General features: G+C 38.3%; 1 protein-coding gene across 1 annotated transcript; it reads left to right on the top strand.

The window, feature by feature from the left end:
• The first annotated feature begins 14504 nt into the window (after positions 1-14504).
• On the top strand, positions 14505-16149 carry LOC113866909. Its single transcript, XM_027501708.1, has 3 exons — positions 14505-14747; positions 14842-15554; positions 15609-16149. Exons 1-3 carry the CDS (start codon positions 14505-14507, stop codon positions 16147-16149), a joined length of 1497 nt encoding a protein of 498 aa, XP_027357509.1.
• The last annotated feature ends 8824 nt before the right edge of the window (positions 16150-24973 follow it).

Below are 24973 nucleotides of genomic sequence, written 5' to 3'. Positions count from 1 at the left end.
ATCCTGGTGGTGATTATTTTGCATGTTTTGATATAATGGCCACTAAAATAGTCCCATCTCTGTATGACAATCACTGTTTCATTATAACTTAACTTGTCTTACTTGGATTATATGGTGCTTGCTGCATAACTGTCATTCTAAGGTATTCACTGTACTTTCTCTGAAATCCCCAAGTGTGTGTGCATATGAACAGCAATAACCCAACACCATGCTACATTTCCTTGTAACTACTCTGCATATGGACCATGAATTTTGCCTTACAACAGCCACTCTAAATTGAAATCCAAAAGAACCACTTAATTGTGGCTGAATACAATTGTCTGTGAATCTGTCCTTGTGTTATGACAATCACTTGTCCTCCTAACTGCACACATGCATAATTCCCTGTTATTTACTCTCTGCTAATTGAAAATGAGCATCCTTGTCAATTGCTTGCATAGAAACTGTCCTATATTCTCTAAGTGATCTTTCTTGACACTTTGTTGTCATACATAGTGGCATGCTACTACTTGTTTGATTTCTATGCACTTATTTTCATTTTGCTGCATCACTGTCCATCTCAAATTTGGTTGCCTTGCTGCTGTCTTGCCTGAACCATAATGTGATCACTTTGGCATTGTACCCCATCACCAATATTCTGGTTTAATCCTTCACTATCCAGTTGAATGTTATTTTAGTTGATACACATAGTTGTTGCATAATATAAATGTATATCTCACACAGACTCTTTTCCTCTACAGCAAATATGGTCAATACACCAAGGAAGAACACTCCAAGGTCCAAGAGGGCCAAAATAGCTGGTGCATCTTCCTCTGCACTCTATACCAAGTCATTGGAGCATGAAGAATACTTCAAAACAAACATCCTGAGAAGGAAGTTGGTGCAGGACCGCAACTTTGAAATTCAAGAAGGCACCTATTCCCAATTTGAAGAGGAGATTCAGAGGAGAGGATGGGACCTTTTCACGACCTGTGCTGGTAATGGGTGGAAGAAAATCACCCAAGAGTTCTTTGCCAATGCAATGAGGGTTAAAGGCGACACTGTCCCTCCCAAACACAGCATGATGAAGGGAAAACTGATTAACTTCACCCCCTCCAACATCTAGAGAGTTTTGAATATTCCAACTGTGCATAAATCAGCTGGCCAACTGGACTTCACCACCTTCAACATCCAAGAGGACAAGGACTACAAGCCTATCCTTGAATCTGTCTGCAAAGAGGGTGAGAATTGGGAATTTGACTGCAAGATGCAGCCCAAAAACTTGACAACAAGGCACCTCATCCCTGCAGCAAAAGTCTGGAGTGTCTTCATTCTCAGCTCTTTCATACCAATCCTCCACTCCTCTACATTAGCAGTGAAGAGAGTAGAGCTTATTTATGCAATTCTGACAGGCATGCCCATCCATATGGGTGAGGTAATCAGCAGTGCCATCATGGACATCTTGAGCAGGAGCAGAGATTCCATGGGTTTTCCATCCATCATCACCATGCTATGCCAAGATGCTGGGGTAGATTTTGGAGACTACCTGCAGAAAATTAGAGCAACCCCTCCTATTTCTACAGCAATGGTGAAGGACTTCTTCAAACCCAAAAAGACTGCTGACCCAGGACTATCCCTACTAGCTGACTACAAAAAGGACACTCCAATGAGGATGAGGGAGCAGATGAAGCAGCTTGCTCTGAGGTAGGACTCCATTCATGCTGGACAGAAGGCCTTCATGACACTTATGGACAGAATGTTGCTGAACATAGGGAAGAAGTTGGGGATGACTACCACGCAGCTTTATGAAGCCCTTACTTTCAGTGCCCCTTACCTACGAGCAGCAATCCAGAGTGACTTTCCACCCTTTCCTCCTACTGCCCCTGCCAGAGCTGAAGAATATGATAGCAGCTTCAGTGCCTCAGATGAAGACCCCCCAGCAGCAGCAGAAGATGATGATGATGATGATGACTCTACCTTTTCCAACTCTGATGAAGATGCTATTTAGTCTTAGTTTCTTTTTCACTGCACTCACTTTTCACTTACTTTCTGCTATTTCCCTGTATTTACTGTTAACCACCATTTCCTTGTAAATATTGCACATTCCTATTTCCATCTTTACTACTTTATTTTCGTATTATCACTCTTACTCTGAACAATTTAAGACATTTTCACTTATATATATATCTATTCCATTTTCTGGCTTTATATTTGCTCCCTATACTAAATTTTGTGTATATTTGTGCAGAAAATGCCCTCAGTTCCATCAAGAGGAGCATGAATTTGACCTCCGCTTCCATATTTTCTTAGTCTATATTCCTTGCACAGTACTAAATGAAAATAAAAAAAATATTTTCTTTATCTCCCTTTTAATTTGGTCTAGTTTTGCAATTCCATAGTTATATTCTGATTGCACTTCCCATTCAACTCATGATCATTTTCTGTTTTTGAATATTATCGTTCCTACCATGTTGCGCATATTTTCTTGTAAGGTGAACTATGATCACATGTTGTTAAGTAATTATCGCCTTTTACCATGGTAGAGAATTGAGCCTCCACATTCTTTTCTGTGTGCATTATAACATGTATATTTGCATTCAATCCTCTAGAACTTGCCCTATTTCTTAATTGAATATGCATTGTGCAATTTTTCATCTAAATGATTGAGGCCATCTTTGCACACACACACCTACCCTAGAACACCCTTGCACCTAAGTTTCCTTGTTCCGCATTTTTCTTTTTGCCAAACTTAGTCTGTAAAATTATCTTCTTACCTTAAGAGAGGTATTTCTTTTGAGTTGCATCAAGAGTCAATGCAAGAAACTAAGTTTGGGGTTCTGATTATGATTGTAGTTGCTTGAGGACAAGCAAGCTCTTAAGTTTAGGGTGGTGAGCATTTTATATGTCAATATTACATGTCAAAAAAAAAATTGCTTGAATTTGAAGAAGAGAATGATTGTCAAAGTCTAAAAAAATGATGATGAATGAATGAAAAAAAATAAAAAGAAAAATACAGCAAGTCATTTTGATAGAAAAAGGATTCTCCACATAAGGCAAAGTAAATGAAAATATGGTGAAAGAGTGCTTGAATCTCACTTGCTGCATCATTTAATACATTCCACTCTTAGTTATTGTACTCACTCACTCAAAGGAATTCCTTTCTCTTAAAAACCCACTTGAGCTTTTGACCCTCCTTGATCAAAATTGAACCTAACTTAATCCATTTGTGACCAACAAAGTCCTCTTGATAGGTGGTTCATTGTATCTAGGCAAAGGAGATTGAGAATATGGGCAATCATATGGTAGGGTGAGGCAAAATGCATGAATTGAGGAAAAACACTTAGCCTAAAACATTTCTGAGTTAAGAGTGAAACACCATCCTGTGAGCTAGATAATTTCTTTGCACTGTGTGGATTGCATGAAATCTTGCTGGATTTTTGTTTCAAATTAGTGGGACTTTGCTTGAAAATAATTGATTTGGGCATGATTTCTTTGTTCAATGAATCCATGATTTTAGAAACATTGGAAGTGTCAATTAGAGTCTGATCTTGGAATGAAAATTTTGAAAGAAAATTTTTGGAGAAATCCAACCTTCTTACAAGTAACTTTCTTGAGTTTTGGTTTGCTTGAGGACAAGCAAAAGTTTAAGTTTGGGGTTGTGATGAATCCATATTTTATTGGATTTTTACTTGTCATTTTGATGTTTCTTAATAGAAAAAGTATACTTAGGAAGTGTAAATAACATAAAAACATCATTTTGGTCAAATATCATAGGTTTCTTAATTTTTGGTTAATTTACTTTGATTTACATAGATATAGTTTACAATTTTGATCATTTGAATAATTGTGTAGGAATTTCTAGACTTTTTCCATGGATTTTTAGCATTTGAGAAAGTTTGAGACGAAAGTGATCACTTTGGATCCCATAGTGAACAGTACAGCAAGCTAAGTTCAGAAAGGCAAACTAAAGTGATCACTATGAACCTATAGTAACAATTACAAAGACCCATTTTAAAGAAGTATTGTGCGAGCTTACTTTGGAACCATAGTAGACACTTTGGAGCAGCGAAAGTTATCACTCTGATACCAAAGTGAAGACTCCAGAGAGGCCAAAAGCACAAGACTTGCGCGTGGCTACTATGGGGCGAGAGTAACTACTATGGAGCATTACGCGTTATCACTATGACACCAAAGTGATAACTCCAGAGAGGCCCAAATCACAGGACTTGCGCGTGGCCACCATGGAGCGATAGTAACTACTGCGCGTTATCACTATGAAACCATAGTAGTTACTATGGGCGAAAATTTCTGCACTATAAATAGAATTTGAGAAATTAGGGTACGGAGCTTTTTACATAATTTTAGATTCTTTTGCCACTTTGGGAGCATTTTGCAGAGCTTAGGATCCTTGGGTGACAGCCAAGGCCAATCTTAGGGTTTGATTTACAATATCTCTTCATTTTCCTTTAATTCTTGCATTGATGATGTTGAATTTTCCTTGTTTTCATCTTGAATTTGTAAGACCCATCCTTATGGAGGGCTAAACTTTCTTGTAATCCTTATTGACTTTATGAATTCTTGAATTCCTGGGTATGAATGTCAATATAATTCCCTTTCCTTCATGAATTTACATTTTTCAACTCTTTGAATTGAATTAATGGTTGAATACAGGGGACATTGCTTAATTAACCCTAATTCATTTTAATGAAATTCCTAACTTAGTTTGCTTAATCCTAAGCTAATTTGTAAGATTGCGTAATTTTGGAGAAAATAGTTGGAGCCCATGTAAATTACTTAATTTGTATAGGACATTAAGGTTAATTCTTGCTTTTTGAGTTACCCTAATTCAAAGGAAGAGGAAAAGTATTGAATCTTGAGAGGGATAGGGATAGAATTACATGAACAAACTAAGGATTGCACATTTCATTAATTGGATTCATTAATTTCATCACTTACCTTTACATTAAAATTGGAATTACACAAAACCCCCTTGCTTTAATTGCTTTTATAGTAAATGTTTACAACATGTTTAATGTATGTTACAAACCAAAGTCGTTGGAGACAACCTAGGCTTGCATTCTAGACTACATAAATTTTTCTGCATATTTTGATGAAGGTTGACGACAAATCTTTTGGCAAACGAAAGAAAATTTTCGCTCATCAAGTCTACAGTAACTTCCACATCTAAAACCTGCTAGAAGGTGACTTTGTAACGCCCCGAATTTTCTAGGACTAACAAGCTATTACAAGAAGTTCATTGAATGATTTTCTAAGATAGCTTTACCCTTAACGAAGCTGACCCGTAAGGGAAAAGAGTTTAAATGGACCAAAGGGTGTGAAGCTAGTTTCTTGGAGCTAAAAATAAAGTTGACTTCAATGCCTATATTAGTTTTGCCCGACCTGGAGCGGAAGTCCAATGTGTATTGTGATGCGTCCGGGTAAGGACTTGAGTGTATTTTGATGCAAGACAGGAGAGTGGTTGCCTATGTCTTGAGGCAATTATGTCCACATGAAGTTAACTATCCGACGCATGACTTGGAATTATCTGCAGTGGTTTTTTCTCTTAAGGTATGGAGGCACTACCTATATGGAGTAAGGTTTGAAGTGTTCAGTGACCACAAAAGCATAAAATACCTTCTTGATCAGAGGGAGCTGAACATACGGCAAAGGAGATGGATGAAATTCCTTAAGGATTATGATTTCACATTGTCTTACCATCCTAATAAGGCAAATATGGTGGTTGATGCATTGAGCAGGAAGTTATTGCACGTGGAAGAAATGATGGTAAAAGAGATAGAGCTGATTGAGGAGGTGAGACCGGGGAGTTTGTATCTCAGAGCGACAACGATTCATAACGACTTCTTGGTATACGTTCAAGATGCTCAGCAGGGAGATGCCTTCCTACAAGACATGATTAGGCAAAAGGGTGAGGGAAAGGACTTGGAGTTCCACTGCGATGAGAACGGGGTGATTAAGTTCCAGAATCGAGTGTTCATTTCCCAAGTGGATGAGTTGAATTGAAGCAAATGATACTTAAGGAAGCGCATAAAAGCAGGATGAGTTTTTACCCCGGTGCGACCAAAATGTATCAAAACCTCCAAAAGAGTTTTTGGTGGAATGGAATGAAGAGAGATGTGGCCGAATATGTGGCTAGATGCTTAAGTTGTTAGAAGGCAAAGGTAGAGCACCAACGTCCACTTGGGTTGTTGCAACAGTTAGAGATCCCTGAGTGGAAATGGAACAGTATTTCTATAGACTTTGTTTCTGGGTTGCCGAGAACTAGGAACAACCATGATGCCATTTGAGTGATAGTGGATTGGTTGACTAAGGCTGCACACTTTCTCCCAATCAACATGAAGTATAAATTGGAGAGACTTGCAGATTTATATGTGAAGGAGATAGTCAGACTACATGGAGTTCCGACTAGCGTGATATCCAATAGAGATCCGAGATTTACCTCGAGGTTTTGGGACAGCCTGCAAAGGGCGTTGGGAACTAAGTTGAGGCTTAGTTCGACTTATCACCCACTGACCGATGGTCAGACGAAGCGGACTATCCAATCCCTGGAGGATCTTTTGAGAGCTTGAGTGATTGAGCAACAAGGGACTTGGGAAGAATGCCTGCCATTAGTGGAGTTCACTTACAATAACAGTTATCATGCTAGCATTGGGATGGCACTATTTGAGGCCTTGTATGGGTGGAGGTGTAGGACTCCTTTGTGCTGGTATGAGAATAAAGAGGCTACTCTGTGTGCACCATATATGATTCAAAAGCAGAATGATCAAGATGATCAAGGAGAAGATGAAGGCTACATAAGATAGGCAGAAGAGCTGCTATGATCAGAGGAGGAACCCTTTGGAGTTCCAGGTGGGTAACCATGTATTTTTTAAGGTCTCATCCGTGACCAGAGTTGGGAGAGCTCTGAAATCTTGGAAGCTATCTCCTAAGTTCATTGGGCCATTCAAAGTGCTGAGTAGAATTGGTCTTGTAGCATACCGGATAGCATTGCCTTTGAATCTCTCAAATCTACATCCGGTGTTCCCTGTGTCACAACTCAAGCAGTATGTGCCAGATCCTTCCCACGTGACTCGTGACCGCCCACGTGGTATCTGTGAGGCGGGGGTAACCGGGGTGTGAAACTATGATCACAGATTCACACCATGGATGGTCACCGGTTACACCCACCTCACGGATACCACGTGGGCGGTCACGAGTCACTCGGCAAAGGTAGTGGTCAGAGGTCTAGTCAGGAAGACAATGTGTGGCTTATGGTGCACCCACGCTCACTGTTGGTGTCACCACCACACTCTCTTCCCCAAGATATTTCTACCGTCCCCATCTTCCACACCCCCAGTGTATTGCTGAACCATTCATAGCATTATTACAACGACATTTGTAACACCTTATATTTCTTTTCTCAATATTTGATAAATTTTTCATAAATATTTAAATGGTAAAGTAAATTTTCTTTCAAATACTCTCTAATAAGAAAGAAACAATGAAATAATATAAGGTTCATAGAGTAAAATTTCATTAATTCACAAGTACTTTAGAAAAACAAAGATTCTAGAATTTTCATCAGCAACAAAAAGAAATAGTAGTTTTACAACTGTTTCAAAAGAATGCTATAAAAGTAAAAATATTCATTATATAACTCAAAATAACTAAGTCCTACAACCATGTCCCATATCGTCTCCGTCTTCCACTCCCCCAATGTATCTCTGTAACTATTTACATAATCTTTTTCCATCTCATACTCTTTCAAGTATATTCACATGTTCACATATGCCATTTCTCATGTTCACACATATTTTTCACCATATTTCCACATACTTTTTATCATATAATCAAACCATCGCATATTCACAATACACATCATTTTTACATGAAACACAATATATTCAAACATGAAACATCCATCTCTTTGTATATTTCATATCACAAAATCATAAAATCATATCAACCATCCTCGCTTGGGTGAGCCCCTTCTCGCCTGAGCGAGATTTGCAAATAGTGATCTCCCCAACTATTTTATGATATTCTCGCTTGAGTGAGCCCTATCTTGCCTGAGTGAGATGACGTCCAGAGAGCTAGATATTTTTCTTATGAGTCCTCGCCTAAGTGATGTCAGACCTGTAATTTATTATTGAGTGATTGGTAATATTTTGTACTTGTTAAATGTTAATTAATGGATTATTTAGTAGTGGAATAAATTTAGATGGAGTTTTAAATTATTTTTTAAAAAAATTGAACAGTAAAGTGAGTATAAACAGTAAATCCATTGTGAACAGTAAATTCGGCATGAATAATAAGTTGGTGTGAACAGTGCCAAAAAAATTTTTTCAAAATTTTTGCCTATAAATAGGGTGCCTTGTACAAAATTTTCATTTCTTTACACTTCTCAAAGGTTCTAGAGAGACCCAAGGTCATATACCACAATTTTCTCTCATACTAAATGTAACACCTTAAATTTAATTTTGAAATAAAATTTTTGCAAAATAGAAATAATAAAATTTTCATTTAAATGTTTTTCCAACACATGTTCATCGAAGTGTTTCAAAATAATAAGGGTTTTATAGGACTAATTCAATTACATCATAATTTTAAAATAAACTGTCTGAGCCCTATAGCAGTATCATCTATTCCTTCACTAAGCCTGGTGCTGATACTTTTGGTTAGCTGAAAAATAAATGTAAAAGTGATTACTCTACACTATCTAACACACACAAGTAAGCATAGAGTGTCACCTTGCACATTTCGCATGTTTTTTAACAACAATTTAAATCAAGCATTCACACCACAATTAACATTTCATTTCAATTTACATATCGGTGTGCTCACTGCACCATCACACAATTAATGAACAACAACCACGTGCGCTCACTGCACGCTAGCTACGCTCACTGTGACACTGTGATCACAATTTCACACCATGGATGTCGCCGGTTAGCCCCCACCTCACAAATACAACGTGTGCGGTCACAAGCCCCTCGAAAAAGTGTTAGTCAGGGGACAAGTCACGAGGAAAGTGTGTGGCATATGGTGCACCCACACTCATTGTCAGTGTCACCACCACCCTCTCTTCCCCAAGATATTTCTACCACCTCATCTTTCACACCTCCAGTGTATCACTGAACTATTCACGACATTCCAACATATTCAAACACAACCACATCTGCATTCACATTCGACATGCCATCATACACTTTCCCATCATTTCATATCTACACATATTTCATTCACATTCTCAATCACATTATACACAAACATTAGATTTTCACACAGACCCTACCACAATGAACTCACCCCATCACACTTAATATCAGCCAACATAAAATACATTATACCTAATGCAAAATATCCATCAACACATGTGTATCCACCTTCTATTTCAATCATATTGCCATACATAGCCAAATAAAAGAATCTCTAGCAAAATTTGATAAGGTTCTGTAACACCTTAAATTTAATTTCAATTTAATAAGATTTCACAAATTATAATAACCAATTTTCATAAAATACTTCAAAATAAGGGAAGGGTTACAAAGTAATATCAAATGACTGCTACGAGACTAGTTTAGTTACAACAAATTTTAAAATAAAAATTGTCCTATAGCAGTCCATCCATCCCTTCACTGAGTCCGGTGCTGATCGTCTTGATTACCTGAAAAATGAATGTAAGGGTGAGTACTTTACACTATCCAAAACACACAATCAACATAGAGTCTCACCTCTAGAACCTTCCCAATACATTCAACAAACATAATCACAGACAGCAATTCACATCCATAAGTACAAAACACAAATCCATGCATACGCATACCAGCCACACTCACTATAGTACTGTGAGCACAAATTTACACCATGAATGGTTGCTCAGCAAGGATAGTGGTCAGAGGTCTAGTCAGGAAGAGAGTGTGTGGCCTGTGGTGCACCCATTCCGCAGTCGGTATCACCACCACTCTCTCCTCCCTAAGGTATTCCTACCGTCCTCATCTTCGACACCCCAGTGTATTGCTGAACCATTCACAGCACATCACAACGGCGCTAATACGCCCATTCACACATATATTCCATTCATGCATGCAATGATCATGCTTACACACAGCCCACCTTGCATTCAAATACACGGTACTAGGCCCATATTCATTTCACATCACACGGCACATAGCCAATATTCATTCATCATGCAACATTTACATACAATCCACATCCATCAAGCTCGTGTCAACACATATAATGTTCATATATCACGACACATGGCCCACATTACATTTCTCAGCAATTTTCTACCCCTTAACTCAGCCACAACACAATATTAAGTAAAATAACAACAATTCATTGCACAAAAGAGTAGAATAGAGCCCCCTTACCTTGGATTGATGTCCCACGCGCTAAATCCACCAAGAAGTGTTCCCCTTCAGGGATTTCGTCCTAAACACATGGAGAAACTCTATGAGAACCTAGGGGAACCACGAAAATAGAGAAAGGGGATGAAAAATCGAAACCCTAACCATTAAAACTTACCTTTAAGCGTTCCCCACACGGATTCAACCTTCAATCAAGCTCCCAAACGGCTTTGGAGGCAATAATCGGTTGAATAGGGCTTTGGAAACGAGAGGATCAAAGGAATTTCGAAGGGAGAGGGAGAAATAACTCTCCCTGAACCCTAACCCCCTTTAAATCTTTTTTCTGGTCGCGACACTCTCGCTACAGCGAGACGCCCCCTCGCTATAGCAAAAAAACCAGAGAAAACTATACTCTGGTATCTGCAGAATCTCGCTACAGCGAGATTGCACCCAGAAATACACCCCAAACTGTTGCTTTCTTGCTACAGCGAGAAGGTGACAGTTTCAGTCCTTTCTCCTAGGGCGCTCTCGCTACAGCGAAAGTCCTCTCGCTGCAGCGAGAATAGCCCAGTATCACGGCCTGCACTTAGGCACTTAGCCCATTTCAGCCCTATCCATTCATGCATACACGTATATACATACACACATCCCCAATATATATATATACACATATATTCATACTCATTACACACAAAACACCATCATTACGCATCCAAGGTAAATCCATAACATTCATTTACACTTGTACACACATATATGCATTTAGATTTATATAAATAACAATAATTAATATTACAAAATTAGGAGCGTTACAGTCCCCCCTTACCTAGGATTGAAGACCCGCACATGAAATCAACAATGAAGAGGCTCTCCACACGAATTTCATTCCAAATACATGGAAGAATCTCATGAGAACCGAGGGAAACAGAGAAAATAGAGAATGAGGACAAGAAATCAAAACCCTAACCATGAAACTTACCTCCAAACACCCCAAACGTGAATCCAACCTTCAATCTTACTCCCAAACGACTTTAGAGGCAATTTAATCGGTAAAAATGGGTTTTAAGTTGAGAGAATGGAAAGGGAAATGAAGAGAGAAGAGTGGGAATGAGCTTCCTAAACCCTAGACCCTTTAAATACCCCTTTGATCACGACACTCTCGTTACAGCCACACTGTCTCTCGCTAAAGAGAAAATCTCAGATTAAACTGCCTTCTAGTTTCTGTAGAATCTTGCTATAGCGAGACTGTAACCTAGAATGCACCCCTCTCTGTTGCCTTCTCGCTATAGTGAGAATGCAACAGTCGCATCCCTTACATTCAGGACACTTTACTACAGCGAAAATGCCTCTGTAGTTCACACTTAGCCTATTTTTAGTCCAATTCTAATCATATACAGCAATTCCAGTTCCACCACAAACCAATACATATGCTCATACTCGCATTCACACATTCATACAAGTCTACATCATCACATATATATATATATATATATATATATATATATATCAAACACAAACACATGAAAATCCACATATATACTTATATTAATATATCAAAATATATTACAAAAATCTGGGGCGTTACAACTCTCCCCTCCTTTAGGGAATTTCATCCCCAAAATTCAACCAAACTACAATTACACAAACAAGTCGGGATATAATTCTCTTATTCTACTATCTGTTTTCCATGTGGCATCATCACTTGAACTCCAAATTACCTTCACCAATGAGATTTCCTTGCCCCTCAACTGCTTAATACGGTGGTTTGCAATTCTTACAAGGTATACATCATAAGACAAATCTTCCCTCACTTGAACCGGGTCAAGTTCAATCATGTGCGAAGGATCCAACACATACTTCCTAAGTTGTGACACATGGAACACCGAATGTAGGTTTGAGAGATTCAGAGGTAATGCTATTTGGTACGCTGCAGGACCAATTCTACTTAGCACTTCGAATGGCCCAATGAACTTAGGAGATAGCTTCCAAGATTTTAGAGCTCTCCCAACTCCGGTCACAGGTGAGACCTTCAAAAACACATAGTCACCTACTTGGAACTTCAAAGGCTTCCTCCTTTTATCATAGTAGCTCTTCTGTCGATCTTGGGCAGCCTTCATTTTTTTTTTTATCATTTTGATCTGCTCATTCTGCTTCTAGATCATATCCAGCGCATACAGAGTAGCCTCCCCAATCTCATACCAACACAATGGAGTTTTTCACCTCTGTCCATACAAGGCCTCAAATGATGCCATCTCAATGCTGGCGTGATAACTGTTATTGTACGTAAACTCCACCAATGGCAAACATTCCTCCCAAGTCCCCTGTTGCTCGATCACACAAGCTCTCAATAAATCTTCCAAGGATTGGATGGTCCTCTCTGTCTAACCGTCGATCTGTGGTTGATAAGTTGAACTAAGTCTTAACTTAGTTTCCAATGCCCTCTGCAGGCTCTCTGATCAATGAATTTTTATACACTTGTGATAGCTTTGTAATAGGCCTAATTAGTTGTGAATTATGCTTAATTGTATTGTTTTGGCTGAGTTTTATATTATTGGGTTTAAAGGCTGAATCATGGCCTCCAGAAACAGAATTGGACCAAAACTGGGCTGGAAGATGCAATTCGCGGATTCTGGACCTTAGTGCAGTGTTTGGGTCATATCTTGGCCCACAAATGTCCGATTCGACTCATTCCAGTGGCATTTGAAAGCTAACATCCGTGGCTTGAATGGTAGGTCAATAAAAATCATAACAGACACGCTTCCTGGCCGAATTGGAAGGAGGAAGTTACGGTTTGTTATTGAAGATTTTGAAAAGTCAGATTTGAATAAAAGATAGGGAGTTTTTCTTTTTGAAGACGTTTTTTTTTTTGGGACTTGTCTTTTTTTACAGATTGTTCTTTTCATGAGCTTCCATCCATGGAGGACTAGTTTCGTTTATCTAGTTCAACGATCAATGGAATGCAACATTCATGAGAATCGGTTTGTAGATTTTATATTTAAATTCGGGTTTCCTGTTTTCTTGTTTCTCTCTATTTCGATTAATATCATGAACATGAAGGTTTTCGGTTGATTTATTTTTGAGAGGCAATTCAATTCATTGTTTTGTTTCGGTTGAAGGGCATGAATTGATTTTCAAAAATTAAGGTTAATTAAGTGGTTCAGAAAGTTAACACGTTCGATTAGGTTTTTTTGAGGTTTCTAAGTTTAATTGAATTTGTGTTAATCAAATGCATGAAGGTTTTCGTGTGATCGCTTGATTTAATTTGAGGTCTCAGTTGAATCTAGTCTTTAACCACCGAATTTGAATAATATGTATTTTGGGATTCCGTGATTGAATGTTTGCTTATTCTTTCTTGATTCTTGAATTAGGTGTTTTTCACTTGATTTAATCCTTTCAACTTTGACTCTGTTTTATTGATTCTATATCACCCCCCACCCCCGTCCTACATACTCTCCAAATAGATTAATTTGTCTCTGTGATCCTTCGGGAAATTTTCCTGGTTGCTTGCCTCGTGCTATAGCAATTAGGTTTATTTTTGACAAGTGTACAACCCCGTGCCAAATTGGCACTGTTGCCGGGGATCATTGAGGTGTTTAATCGTATTTAGAGTGCTTTCCTTATTCTGTTTAGTATTATGTTTAGTCTATTTTGCAGTGCTTTGCTTCAACCTTATTTTGCTTGAAGCCTTCAAGGTGAAAACTTACGTCTGATTTGACTTTGGAGTTTGAGGCTAAATTTTGGTGTCCAAATAGCACTCATCACACTAATCAATCTTGTCCAAAGGAGCTCTCACCAATTCCTTCATCTGGTAGGTGTTTTTCTGCAAAAGGGTAAAAAGGTAATTTTTCTAAGGACTAACTCAGATTGGGCTGAAACTTGGTCAGGCATAGTAGAAAAATTCAAGGATTAATACCAAAAAATTTAGGGACTAAACTGAGTGGTGAACCCCTCAATTTCCAAAATTCAATCATTTAGACCACTTTTTCAATTTTTTTAATATTTTACGATTTTTAAAAATAGTGAAAAATTCATAAAAATAGGAAATTTAATTTCTAGTACTTCTGTGGTAGTCCCATAATATTTTTTAATTTTAAATTTTTTTTGTTGGTCTTGTTTCTCAGTTAGCATATTGTGTTTGGAAATTTGTGACTAGCATTCTTATGTGTTTGATGTTGCATGACAAGAGCCAACCTTGGCAAATTGCATCCTTTTAATCCTGAGATTGATAGGACATTTTGTCATTTAAGTAAAACACATAAAAGGCTTTCCTTCATCGAGGTTCAAATTGATAGCAGTGTAGGTTCTACTAGTAGTGTTAATCATTATGTTTTTGTGCATTTTGAATCTTTGCATTCTGATTTCGAGCGTATTACTACTAATATGGCTAATAGAACCTTGAAGGAACTTGCAGCACCTGATGTTAACCATCAAGCTCTAGCCATCCAATACCTTGTTTTGAATGGAGACTTTCAGCTAAAGTCTGGATTAATCTACTTGCTTCCTAAATTTCAAGCTGAGAGCCTTTCCTTTTTCACTGGATGGTTCTGCCAAAGATTGGCTATACTACCTACATCCAGGCTCTATCACCTGCTGGCTAGACATGAAAAGGCAATTCCTAGAGAAATTCTTCCCTGCTTCAAGAGTTGCTGCCATAAGAAAAGACATTAGTGGCATAAGACAAATCAATGGTGAGACATTACATGAGTATTGGGAAAGATTCAAGAAGCTGTGTGCTAGTTGTCCACATCACCAGATAAGTGACCAGCTTCTAATCCAGTATTTTTACGAAGGACTTTTTCTGATAGACAGAAGCATGATTGATGCTGCTTCTTGTGGTGCATTAGTAGACAAAACACCTGTTGCAGCCAGAGATTTGATTGCTAATATGGCTGCTAATGCACAACAATTTGGTACACGAGCTATGTTTTTAGTTAGAGGAGTAAATGAAGTGCAAACTTCTGATGCCAACCAGCAAAGGATGGAGAACCGAATTGAAGAGTTGACATCATTGGTTAGGCAAATGGCTCTTGGTCAGCAGCGGCCCCAGCAAACCATGCCACTAGCAACCATTATTTGTGGCATTTGCTCTCTCCCCAACCATCCAACAGATCAGTGTTCAGAATTGAGAGAGACTACTAATGAGACAGTTGTTGGAATTTTTCCTGGTAAACCCTTTCTCCAACACATACAATCCTGGTTGGAGAGATCATCTAAACTTAAGGTATGGTAATTCCAGCTCATCTCAGCAACCTAACCAATACGTCAGACAAAATTTTGCAGGTCCAAGTCCAGGGCAATTCCCTCAACAAAACAGCAGTGCAGACCCAAGCCTAACAAATTGGTAAAGCAGATGGCAAATAACAGTGTTCAGTTCCAGCATAGAATAGAAGTCAGTATCCAAAATTTGCAAACGCAAATTGGCCAGTTAGCCACAACTATGAATGAACTTAAATCACAGGGATCTGGAAATCTTCCCTCCCAAACCGTGGCCAATCCAAAGAATGTGAGTGCTATCACCCTAAGAAGTGGCAAGGAGCTGCAAGTACCAAACCAGGCAGAAGGTTCAGATTCTGCAAGTGGTGAAGATAAAAATGATGCTGCTAACGAATCAGATTCTGCAGAACTAGCCAAAAAGAGCAGCAGCAGGGAAGCAGAACCAAGTATTCCAGTGCCTTTTCCAAATAGAGTGACACAGAATAAGACGCTGGCAGAGGCAGAATTGAACAAGGAGATCATGGAGACTTTTAGGAAGGTAGAAATTAATATCCCACTCCTAGAAGTGGTCAAGCAGATCGCAAAATACGCCAAAGAAGAAGGCTGAAGGGAGATGAGAAGGTGAGCATGGGTAGAAATGTGTCTGCCATCATTCAGCCAAGCATTCCTCCAAAGTGCAAGGATCCTGGCACTTTCACAATCCCTTGCACCATAGGGAACCAACAATTCAGTCAAGCCCTGTTGGACCTTGGAGCCTCAATCAATGTCATACCAAAATCATTATATCAGTCACTACACATTGGAGAGCTCAAACCAACAAGAGTGGTGATTCAACTTGCCAACCGAAGCACAACTCATCCTGAGGGAGTTTTAGAAGATGTGTTGGTAAGAGTAAATGAGCTTATTTTCCCTGCTGATTTTTATATGTTGGACACGGAGGATGATTCAAATGCATATCAACCTACAATAATCTTAGGTAGAGCATTTTTAAAAACTGCTAAAACTAAGATTGATGTGCATTCTGGCACATTGTCCATGGAATTTGGAGACAGTAAGGTGCATTTTAAATTGTATGATGCCATGAGATATCCACCAGAAGAGCATTTTGTATTTCATTTAGATATCATTGATTCATTGGTTGATGATGTGCATGCGAATTTGTGTGCTGAGTTTCTTGAAATTGTTGTAATGAGAGATGAATTTCAATGTTCAGGTTGTGATAGAATTCATGATTTATGTGTTGTTTGTGGCCGAAATTAATACATGCCTGCATGGTTTAGATTCTGAACAGATTTTTTCTGATGAGTTACATGCTGATCTTCCTGTTGTGGGATATGATAATGCTCTTGTGCAAGATTTCTCACATGTTGCAGGTGCTGAAGTTACACCAGCAGAACAAATAAGATCAGTGTCGTCCATACAAGAGCCACCAATAGTGGAGCTCAAGCCACTTCCAGAAAATCTAAAGTATGCATTTTTGGCACCCAATGAGAAGCTACCAGTCATAATAGCCAAGGATCTGTGACCAGAACAGGAACATAAGTTGCTTAACATCCTGAAACATAATGTAAAGGCTATAAGCTGGACACTTGCTGACATTCCTGGAATTAATCCTTACATATGCATGCATAAAATTCAGTTAGAAGAAGGAGCCAAACCAGTGAGGCAGCCCCAGAGAAGGCTCAACCCGCTCATTCTAGATGTCGTAAAAAAGGAAGTTAGCAAGCTGCTAGTTGCTGGCATAATTTATCCAATTTTAGACAGCAAGTGGGTGAGCCCAGTGCAAGTGGTTCTTAAGAAAACTGGCACTACAGTGATAAAGAATTCCAAGGATGAGTTGGTGCCTACAAGAGTGCAAAACAGCTGGAGAGTTTGCATAGATTATAGGAAGCTGAACCAGGCCACCAAGAAGGATCACTTTCCTTTGCCCTTCATTAACCAAATGCTTGAAAGGTTGGCAGATCAATCACACGATTGCTTCCTTGATGGGTTTTCTGGCTATTTCCAGATTCATATTGCACCAGAGGATCAAGAAAAGAGCACTTTTACTTGTCCATTCGGCACTTTTGCATACCGGAGGATGCCCTTTGGTTTATGCAACGCCCCAGGTACATTTCAGAGATGTATGGTGAGTATTTTTTCTGATTTTCTTGAGAACTATATGGAAGTCTTTATGGATGATTTCACTGTATATGGTCAATCATTTGATGCATGTTTAGACAACCTTGATAGGGTATTGCATAGATGCATTCAGTCTCATCTTGTCTTGAATTTTAAAAAATGTCATTTTATGGTTGGGCAGGGTGTAGTCTTGGGACATGTCATTTCTAGTGAGGGCATTGTTGTTGATACGGCTAAGATTGATATTATTGCCTCTTTACCTTACCCCACATGTGTGCGGGAAGTGCGTTCTTTTCTTGGACATACAGGTTTTTATAGGAGATTCATCCAAGACTTCAGTAAGATTGCTCTTCCGCTATCCAAGCTGCTACAGAAAGAAACAGACTTCTAGTTTGACGATAATTGTAGGAGAGCTTTTGACAACTTGAAGCAGCATCTGGTTTCTGCTCCTATGCTTCAGCCGCCTAACTGGGAGTACCCGTTCGAGCTTATGTGTGATGCATCAAACCTTGCAGTAGGCACTGTTCTTTCACAGAGGGTTGGGAAGATTCCTCACATCATAGCATATGCTTCCCGAACCTTAGACTCTGCACAGGCAAATTACACCACCACTGAGAAGGAGCTTCTGGCTATCATTTTTGCTTTAGATAAATTTTGTGCTTATCTCTTAGGAACTAAAGTGACAATCTTTTCTGATCATGCTGCACTAAAGTTCCTATTAAAGAAACCAGATGCAAAGCCCAGACTCATCAAATGGATGTTGCTTTTGCAAGAATTGATATTGAGATCAAAGATAAGAGTGGAGCCGAAAACTTGGTAGCAGACCACCTAAGTCAGATCCCACAAACTTTAGAGCCTCTCCCCATCCATGAGACTTTTCTAGATAAGCAGCTATTAGAGCTGCAAGGTAAGGATCCATGGTATGCTGACTTAGTAAATTATTTGGTTGCTTCTGAGTTGCCTGCTTATTTTAAAAAGCACCAAATAGAGAAACTTAAGAGTGAGGCTAAGTATTATGTTTGGGATGATCCTTATTTATGGCGCATGTGTAGTGACCATGTCATTAGGCGTTGTGTGCATAAGCTAGAGATACCATCTATTTTGCAGTTTTGTCATATTCTTGCATGTGGGGGTCACTTTGGGCCACAATGTGTAACATCCTATATTTTGATTTAAATAAAATGAGGTTTGTTAAAGTATAATTGGAATAGATTTGGATAGAATTTATTTAAAAAAAAAAAAAATGAACAGTAAAATCGCCTATGAACAGTGTCGATGAACAGTAAACCGCGTATGAACAGTGAAACCACCTTTGTACAGTGACGATGACGTCATCAATGACATCAGCATGACGTCATGGCTGACGTCACATCCGCGTACAGTACGCGTACAAATCCATGTACAGTACGTGTGCACAGTGTTTCCGGCGTGAACAGTTACCGCGAACAGTGTTTCCGGCGTGAACAGTAAGGCATCGAACAGTGTTTCCGGTGATGAACAGTAAATTCCGGCGGTGAACAGTAACTTCAAAAATTTTCTATAAAAAGGGGGTTGCAGACGAAATTTTTATTTCTTCACTCCTATCCAAGGTTCTCAAAGGTTCTAAAGTCATATCTCGCCATTTTCTCCCATACTAAACCTCCTAAACTTAGATTTTTCTTCAGATCTGTGATTCTACGTTCGATCTAAAGGATTACAAGTAAGTTTTTCTAAGTTTGAAGTTAGATTTACCGTTCGTTTCTCTTCTTCTTCTTCTTATAGATGTTCATGATGTTCTTAGGAAAACCTCCGTTCTAGAGTTAAACCTTCGGTTAAATCCTTGTAAAAGCTCTGTTTTGAGGTAAGGGGGGCTCTACTTTATCATTTCGTTATGTTTATTACTTGTATTCTCATAGATCTTGTCATGTATGTAATTATATGTGAAATAATCCCTGTTTTATGAGAAATAATCAGTGAAAAGTGAGAATAATTAGTTGTTTATGTGATTTTATGATGAGTACATGGTGAAATTGGGATATTATGTTCAAATAGGGCATGATAAGGTATATTGAGGATGGTTGATATGATTTTATGATTTTGTGATATGAAATATACGAAGAGATGGATGTTTCATGTTTGAATATATTGTGTTTTATGTAAAAATGATGTGTATTGTGAATGTGCCATGGTTTGATGTATATGATGAAAAGTATGTGGAAATATAATGAAAAATATGTGTAAACATGATAAATGGCATATGTGAACATGTGAATATGCTCAAAAGAGTATGAGATGGAAAAAGATATGATGTAAATAGTTACAGAGATACACTGGGGAAGTGGAAGATGGAGACGATATGGGATATCTTGGGGAAATGCAGGGTGGTGAGTGACATTCGGGATTGTGCACGGAATATTGTGTTCGAATGCACCACGTGGCCACACACTCATTTCTCGACTTGACTCCTGACCATTACCTTTGCTAAGGGGCTATCTATTGCATGCGTTGTATCCGTATTGCATTGGGCCATCCGGCGACTATTTACATGAATGTGTAAGACCTCGAGATAGAGGCATCAGATAACTGTGACCACAGGGCGCGGTAAGCGCGGATGAAAGTAAAAGAAATTGTGAATCTATGGAATATAATCTGTGTTGAGATGAGAATATGCTATATATGACACTGTGATATGTAATGCCATGATGTTTTCTTTAATCGTGATAAGATGTGTGTGATGAATATGTGTTATGTATGAGTGGTAGGGTAGAGACTCACCCTTACACAACATTTTTTAGGAAACCAGGACGAATAGTACCAGGCTCACAGTGCATGGATGGATGAGAACTGCTATAGGACTTAGTTATTTTGAGTTATGTAATGAATATTTTCAGTTCTATAGCGTTCTTTTGAAACAGTTGTAAAACTACTATTTCTTTTTATTGCTGATGAAAATTCGGGAATCTTTGTTTTTCTAAAGTACTTATGAATTAATGAAATTTTACTCTATGAACCTTATGTCATTTCCATGTCTGTTTCTATTTAGAGAGTTTCTGAAAGAAAAATTTACTCTACTATTTAACTTTTTATGAAAATTTATTATATATTGAGAAAAGAAATATAAGGCGTTACACAATGCACTACTAGGAAGGTCTTAGATTCTGGTTTTTACTGGCCCACATTGTTTCGTGATGCTTACACATTTTGTAAAAGTTATGCACAATGTCAGAAAACAGGTAGTATTTCCCGTAGGAATGAGATGCGTCAACAACCCTTATTGTTTTGTGAGATATTTGATGTTTGGGGCATTGACTTTATGGGTCCATTTCCTGTTTCTTTTGGTTTTATTTACATTTTATTAGCTGTTGATTATGTCTCCAAGTGGGTGGAGGCTAAGGCCACTCGAACTGATGATTCTCATGTTGTTGTAGATTTTGTTAGATCACACATTTTTTGCAGGTTTGGAGTGCCCAGGGCTATCATCAATGATCAGGGTAGCCACTTTTATAATAGGAACATGGAAGCCCTACTAAAGAAATATGGTGTCAATCACAAGGTCTCAACTCCATACCATCCACAGACCAATGGACAAGCAGAGGTGTCAAATGGGGAGTTGAAACAGATCTTCAAGAAAATAGTTAAGCCCAACGGAAAGGATTGGAGCAAGAGACTGGCGGATGCATTATGGGCTTACCACACTGCCTACAAAATTCCTTTGGGGATGTCCCCCTATAGGATTGTTTTTGGCAAAGCATTCCACCTACCGGTGGAGATTGAGCATAGAGCCTACTGGGCAGTAAAGAATTGTAACCTTGATTTGAGCCAAGCTGGAACACACAAGAAGCTCCAGCTTCAAGAGTTGGAAGAGATTCGAATGGAAGCTTATGCAAACTCCCACCTATACAAAGAAAAGACTAAATTCATCCATGATAAGATGTTGTTATGGAAGGAGTTCTCTATTAGCCAGAAAGTGCTTCTCTACAATTCTCACCTCAAACTTTTTTCTGGTAAGCTTTGTTCTAGGTGGCTAGGTCCTTATATTGTGACAAAGATTTTTCCTTATGGTGCAATATAGATTTTAGAGCCCACCACAGACAAAGCTTTCACAGTGAATGGCCACCGCTTAAAGCCATTTCTTGAGGACATACCATTGGAAATAGAGGAGGTCCGCCTATTGGCGGCCACATACACTTAATGAGAGAGTTTGCCCTTCTTTTTCTACTCTTTCATTACACTTGTCTATTTTCCATGTTATTTTGTTGTGCTTACATTGAGGACAATGTGTGATTTAAGTATGAGGGAGGGTTTATAAATAAAAAAAAAAAGAAGGAAGTTTTGCATACTTTGTAATGGATTTCTAGGTTTTTATATAAAATGTGAGCTTTGATCATTCTTAATTTATGGTTTCAAGGCATGAATGGATGCTTCTCTTGCATTTCAAGTATACCAAGTTAACCAAGAGAATCAAATTGTGAAAGTCATTGCCTTTTGTGAGAATTTGGGCCTTGTATTGAATGGATTACATCTTGCCATTCTTTCTTTCTTGTGTGATTTGCTCATGATTGTTAGGTACTCTAGAACTTGACTTGACTCTTTTTGATTCACTTGTTCACATGCATGTGTTGAAATGATCTAGGCCGACTCTGTCTTTAGCCACTTGGCCATATTAGCCTACCCTGCATTATCCCTTGTTTACCCCTTTGAGCCTATCTAACCCATCCTTTGTTTTGTAGCTCATTACAAGCTCTTGAAGTGAAAGACCATGATTTACCTTAGCCTTAAGGATGAAGGAGCTTTGGAATTGTTCTGAGAATGGGTCCCTCTTTAAGTGAGGGGGTTTTGTTAAATTTGTATGCTTTTGTTGACAAGTGAGCAATTTAGCATGTTTTGTGCTTCAAAAGAATACAAAAAAATAAAAATAAAAATAAAAATCAATCAATCAATAAAAGGTTGTAGTGCAGAAAGAAAAATTGCAAAGAGACCATAAGAGGAGTATTATGTCTGTTCATTGTCATTGATCTATTTTCTTAGGGGGGTTGACCCTTATGTATGATTCGTTCCCCACTGCTCCTTTATTTCCTTAGGGTTATAGCTTAAATGACTTTTCTTATCCATCTTGACCTTAGCCCCGTTACAACCCTAATAAAGTCCTTTTGATCTTTATGTGCATATGCTTCAAGTGGTAGAAATTAGAGGCTTGTCAAGCCTATGGTAGTGCTTGCTTTCATGAGTACCTTGAGTGTAAACACAAACTTGAACACTTGAGAGATAGAGAGCGTGCATAGAGAGGATTCTATCACCTTTGGTTCACCATTTAGTTTGATTTGCTCCTTGTTTGCTTGGAATGATAAGAGTTGTTGACTTCTTAATACTTGGAATGTTCTTTTACTGTATCATGCTCACCTAATTTCATGCCTAGGATTCATTGTAAAGTATGTAAAATTTTGTTTTCATGCATTTATCTTTGTTCTTTTTTTTTTTTTTTTTGCATACTTAGTGAATTGTTGTGTATTTGTCCAGGAGTGCAAAAGCTTAAGTGTGGGGGATTATGATCAATGAATTTTTATACACTTGTGATAGCTTTGTAATAGGCCTAATTAGTTGTGAATTGTGCTTAATTGTATTGTTTTGGCTGAGTTTTATATTATTGGGCTTAATTGTTAAACTTTGTTAATTTTCGGATTTTAGAGCCTTTTGACTTTTGCTTATTGTGTAGGTAACATCTCGGGCTATAGTTATTGAATCTGAGTGATTCCAATTGTATTTGAAATCTAAGAGATGGGCCTACAACACTCATGGAGATTTAAAGGCTGAATCATAGCATCCAAAAACAGAATTGCACCAAAACTGGGCTGGAAGATGCAATTCGCGGATTCTGAACCTTAGTGCAGTGTTTGGGTCATATCTCGGCCCACAGATGTCCAATTCGACTCATTCCAGTGGCATTTGAAAGCTAACATCTGTGGCTTGAATGGAATATCAATAAAAATCATAATAGACGTTCTTCCTGGCCGAATTGGAAGGAGGAAGTTACAGTTTGTTGTTGAAGATTTTGAAAAGTCAGATTTGAATAAAAGATGAGGAGTTTTTCTTTTTGAAGACTTTTTTTTTTTGGACTCATTTTTTTTACAGATTTTTATTTTCATGAGCTTACATCCATGGAGGAGTAGTTTCGTTTATCTAGTTCAAGGATCAACGGAATGCAACATTCATGAGAATCGGTTTGTAGATTTTATATTTGAATTCGGGTTTCCTGGTTTCTTGTTTCTCTCCATTCTGATTAATATCATGAGCTGAAGGTTTTCGTTCAATTTATTTTTGAGAGGCAATTCAATTCATTGTTTTGTTTTGGTTGAAGTGCATGAATTGATTTTCATAAATTAAGGTTAATTAAGTGGTTCAAAAAGTTAACACGTTCGATTAGGTTTTTTTGAGGTTTCTAAGTTTAATTGAATTTGTGTTAATCAAATGCATGAAAGTTTTCATGTGATCGCGTGATTTAATTTTAGGTCTCAGTTGAATCTAGTCTTTAACCACCAAATTTGAAAAATATGTATTTTGGTATTCCGTGATTGAATGTTTGCTTATTCTTTCTTGATTCTTGAATTAGGTGTTTCTCCAATTGATTTAATCCTTTCAACTTTGACTCTGTTTTATTGATTCTATATTACCCCTCCCCTGTCCTACATACTCTCCAAATAGATTAATTCATCTCTATGATCCTTTGGGAAATTTTCCTGGTTGCTTGCCTCGAGCTATAGTAATTAGGTTTATTTTTGACATGTGTACGACCCTATGCCACTCTCCCAAAACTTCAAGGTAAACTTTGGGTCTCTGTCGGACACCACACAAGTCGACACTCTATGTAGCCTGACTATCTCCCTCATATACAAATCTGCCAACAGCTCCAATTTATACTTCATATTAATAGGAAGAAAGTGTACGGTCTTGGTGAACCAGTCTACAATCACCCAAATGGCATCATAGTTGTTTCTGGTCCTCAGTAACCCAGAAACAAAATTCATAGAAATATTGTCCCATTTCCACTCAGGGATCTCCAAAGGTTGCAACATTTCTGGTGGACACTAGTGTTCTACCTTCGCCTTCTGGCAGGTCAAACATCTGGCTACATACTCTGCAATATCCTTCTTCATCTCATTCCACCAAAAACTCTTTCATAGATTCTGATACATATTGGTCGCACTGGGGTGGAAACTCATCCTGCTCATCCACTTGAGAAATGCACACTCAGTTTTGAAACTTGATCACCCCGTTCTCATCACTGTGGAACTTTAAGTCTTTCCCTTCTGTCTCAACATGTCTTGTAGGAAGGT

The sequence above is a fragment of the Abrus precatorius genome, unplaced genomic scaffold (assembly GCF_003935025.1).
Source record: "Abrus precatorius isolate BTA unplaced genomic scaffold, Abrus_2018 Scaffold5, whole genome shotgun sequence".
Taxonomy (NCBI): domain Eukaryota; kingdom Viridiplantae; phylum Streptophyta; class Magnoliopsida; order Fabales; family Fabaceae; genus Abrus; species Abrus precatorius.
This window is presented reverse-complemented; position numbering and strand designations above follow the sequence as displayed.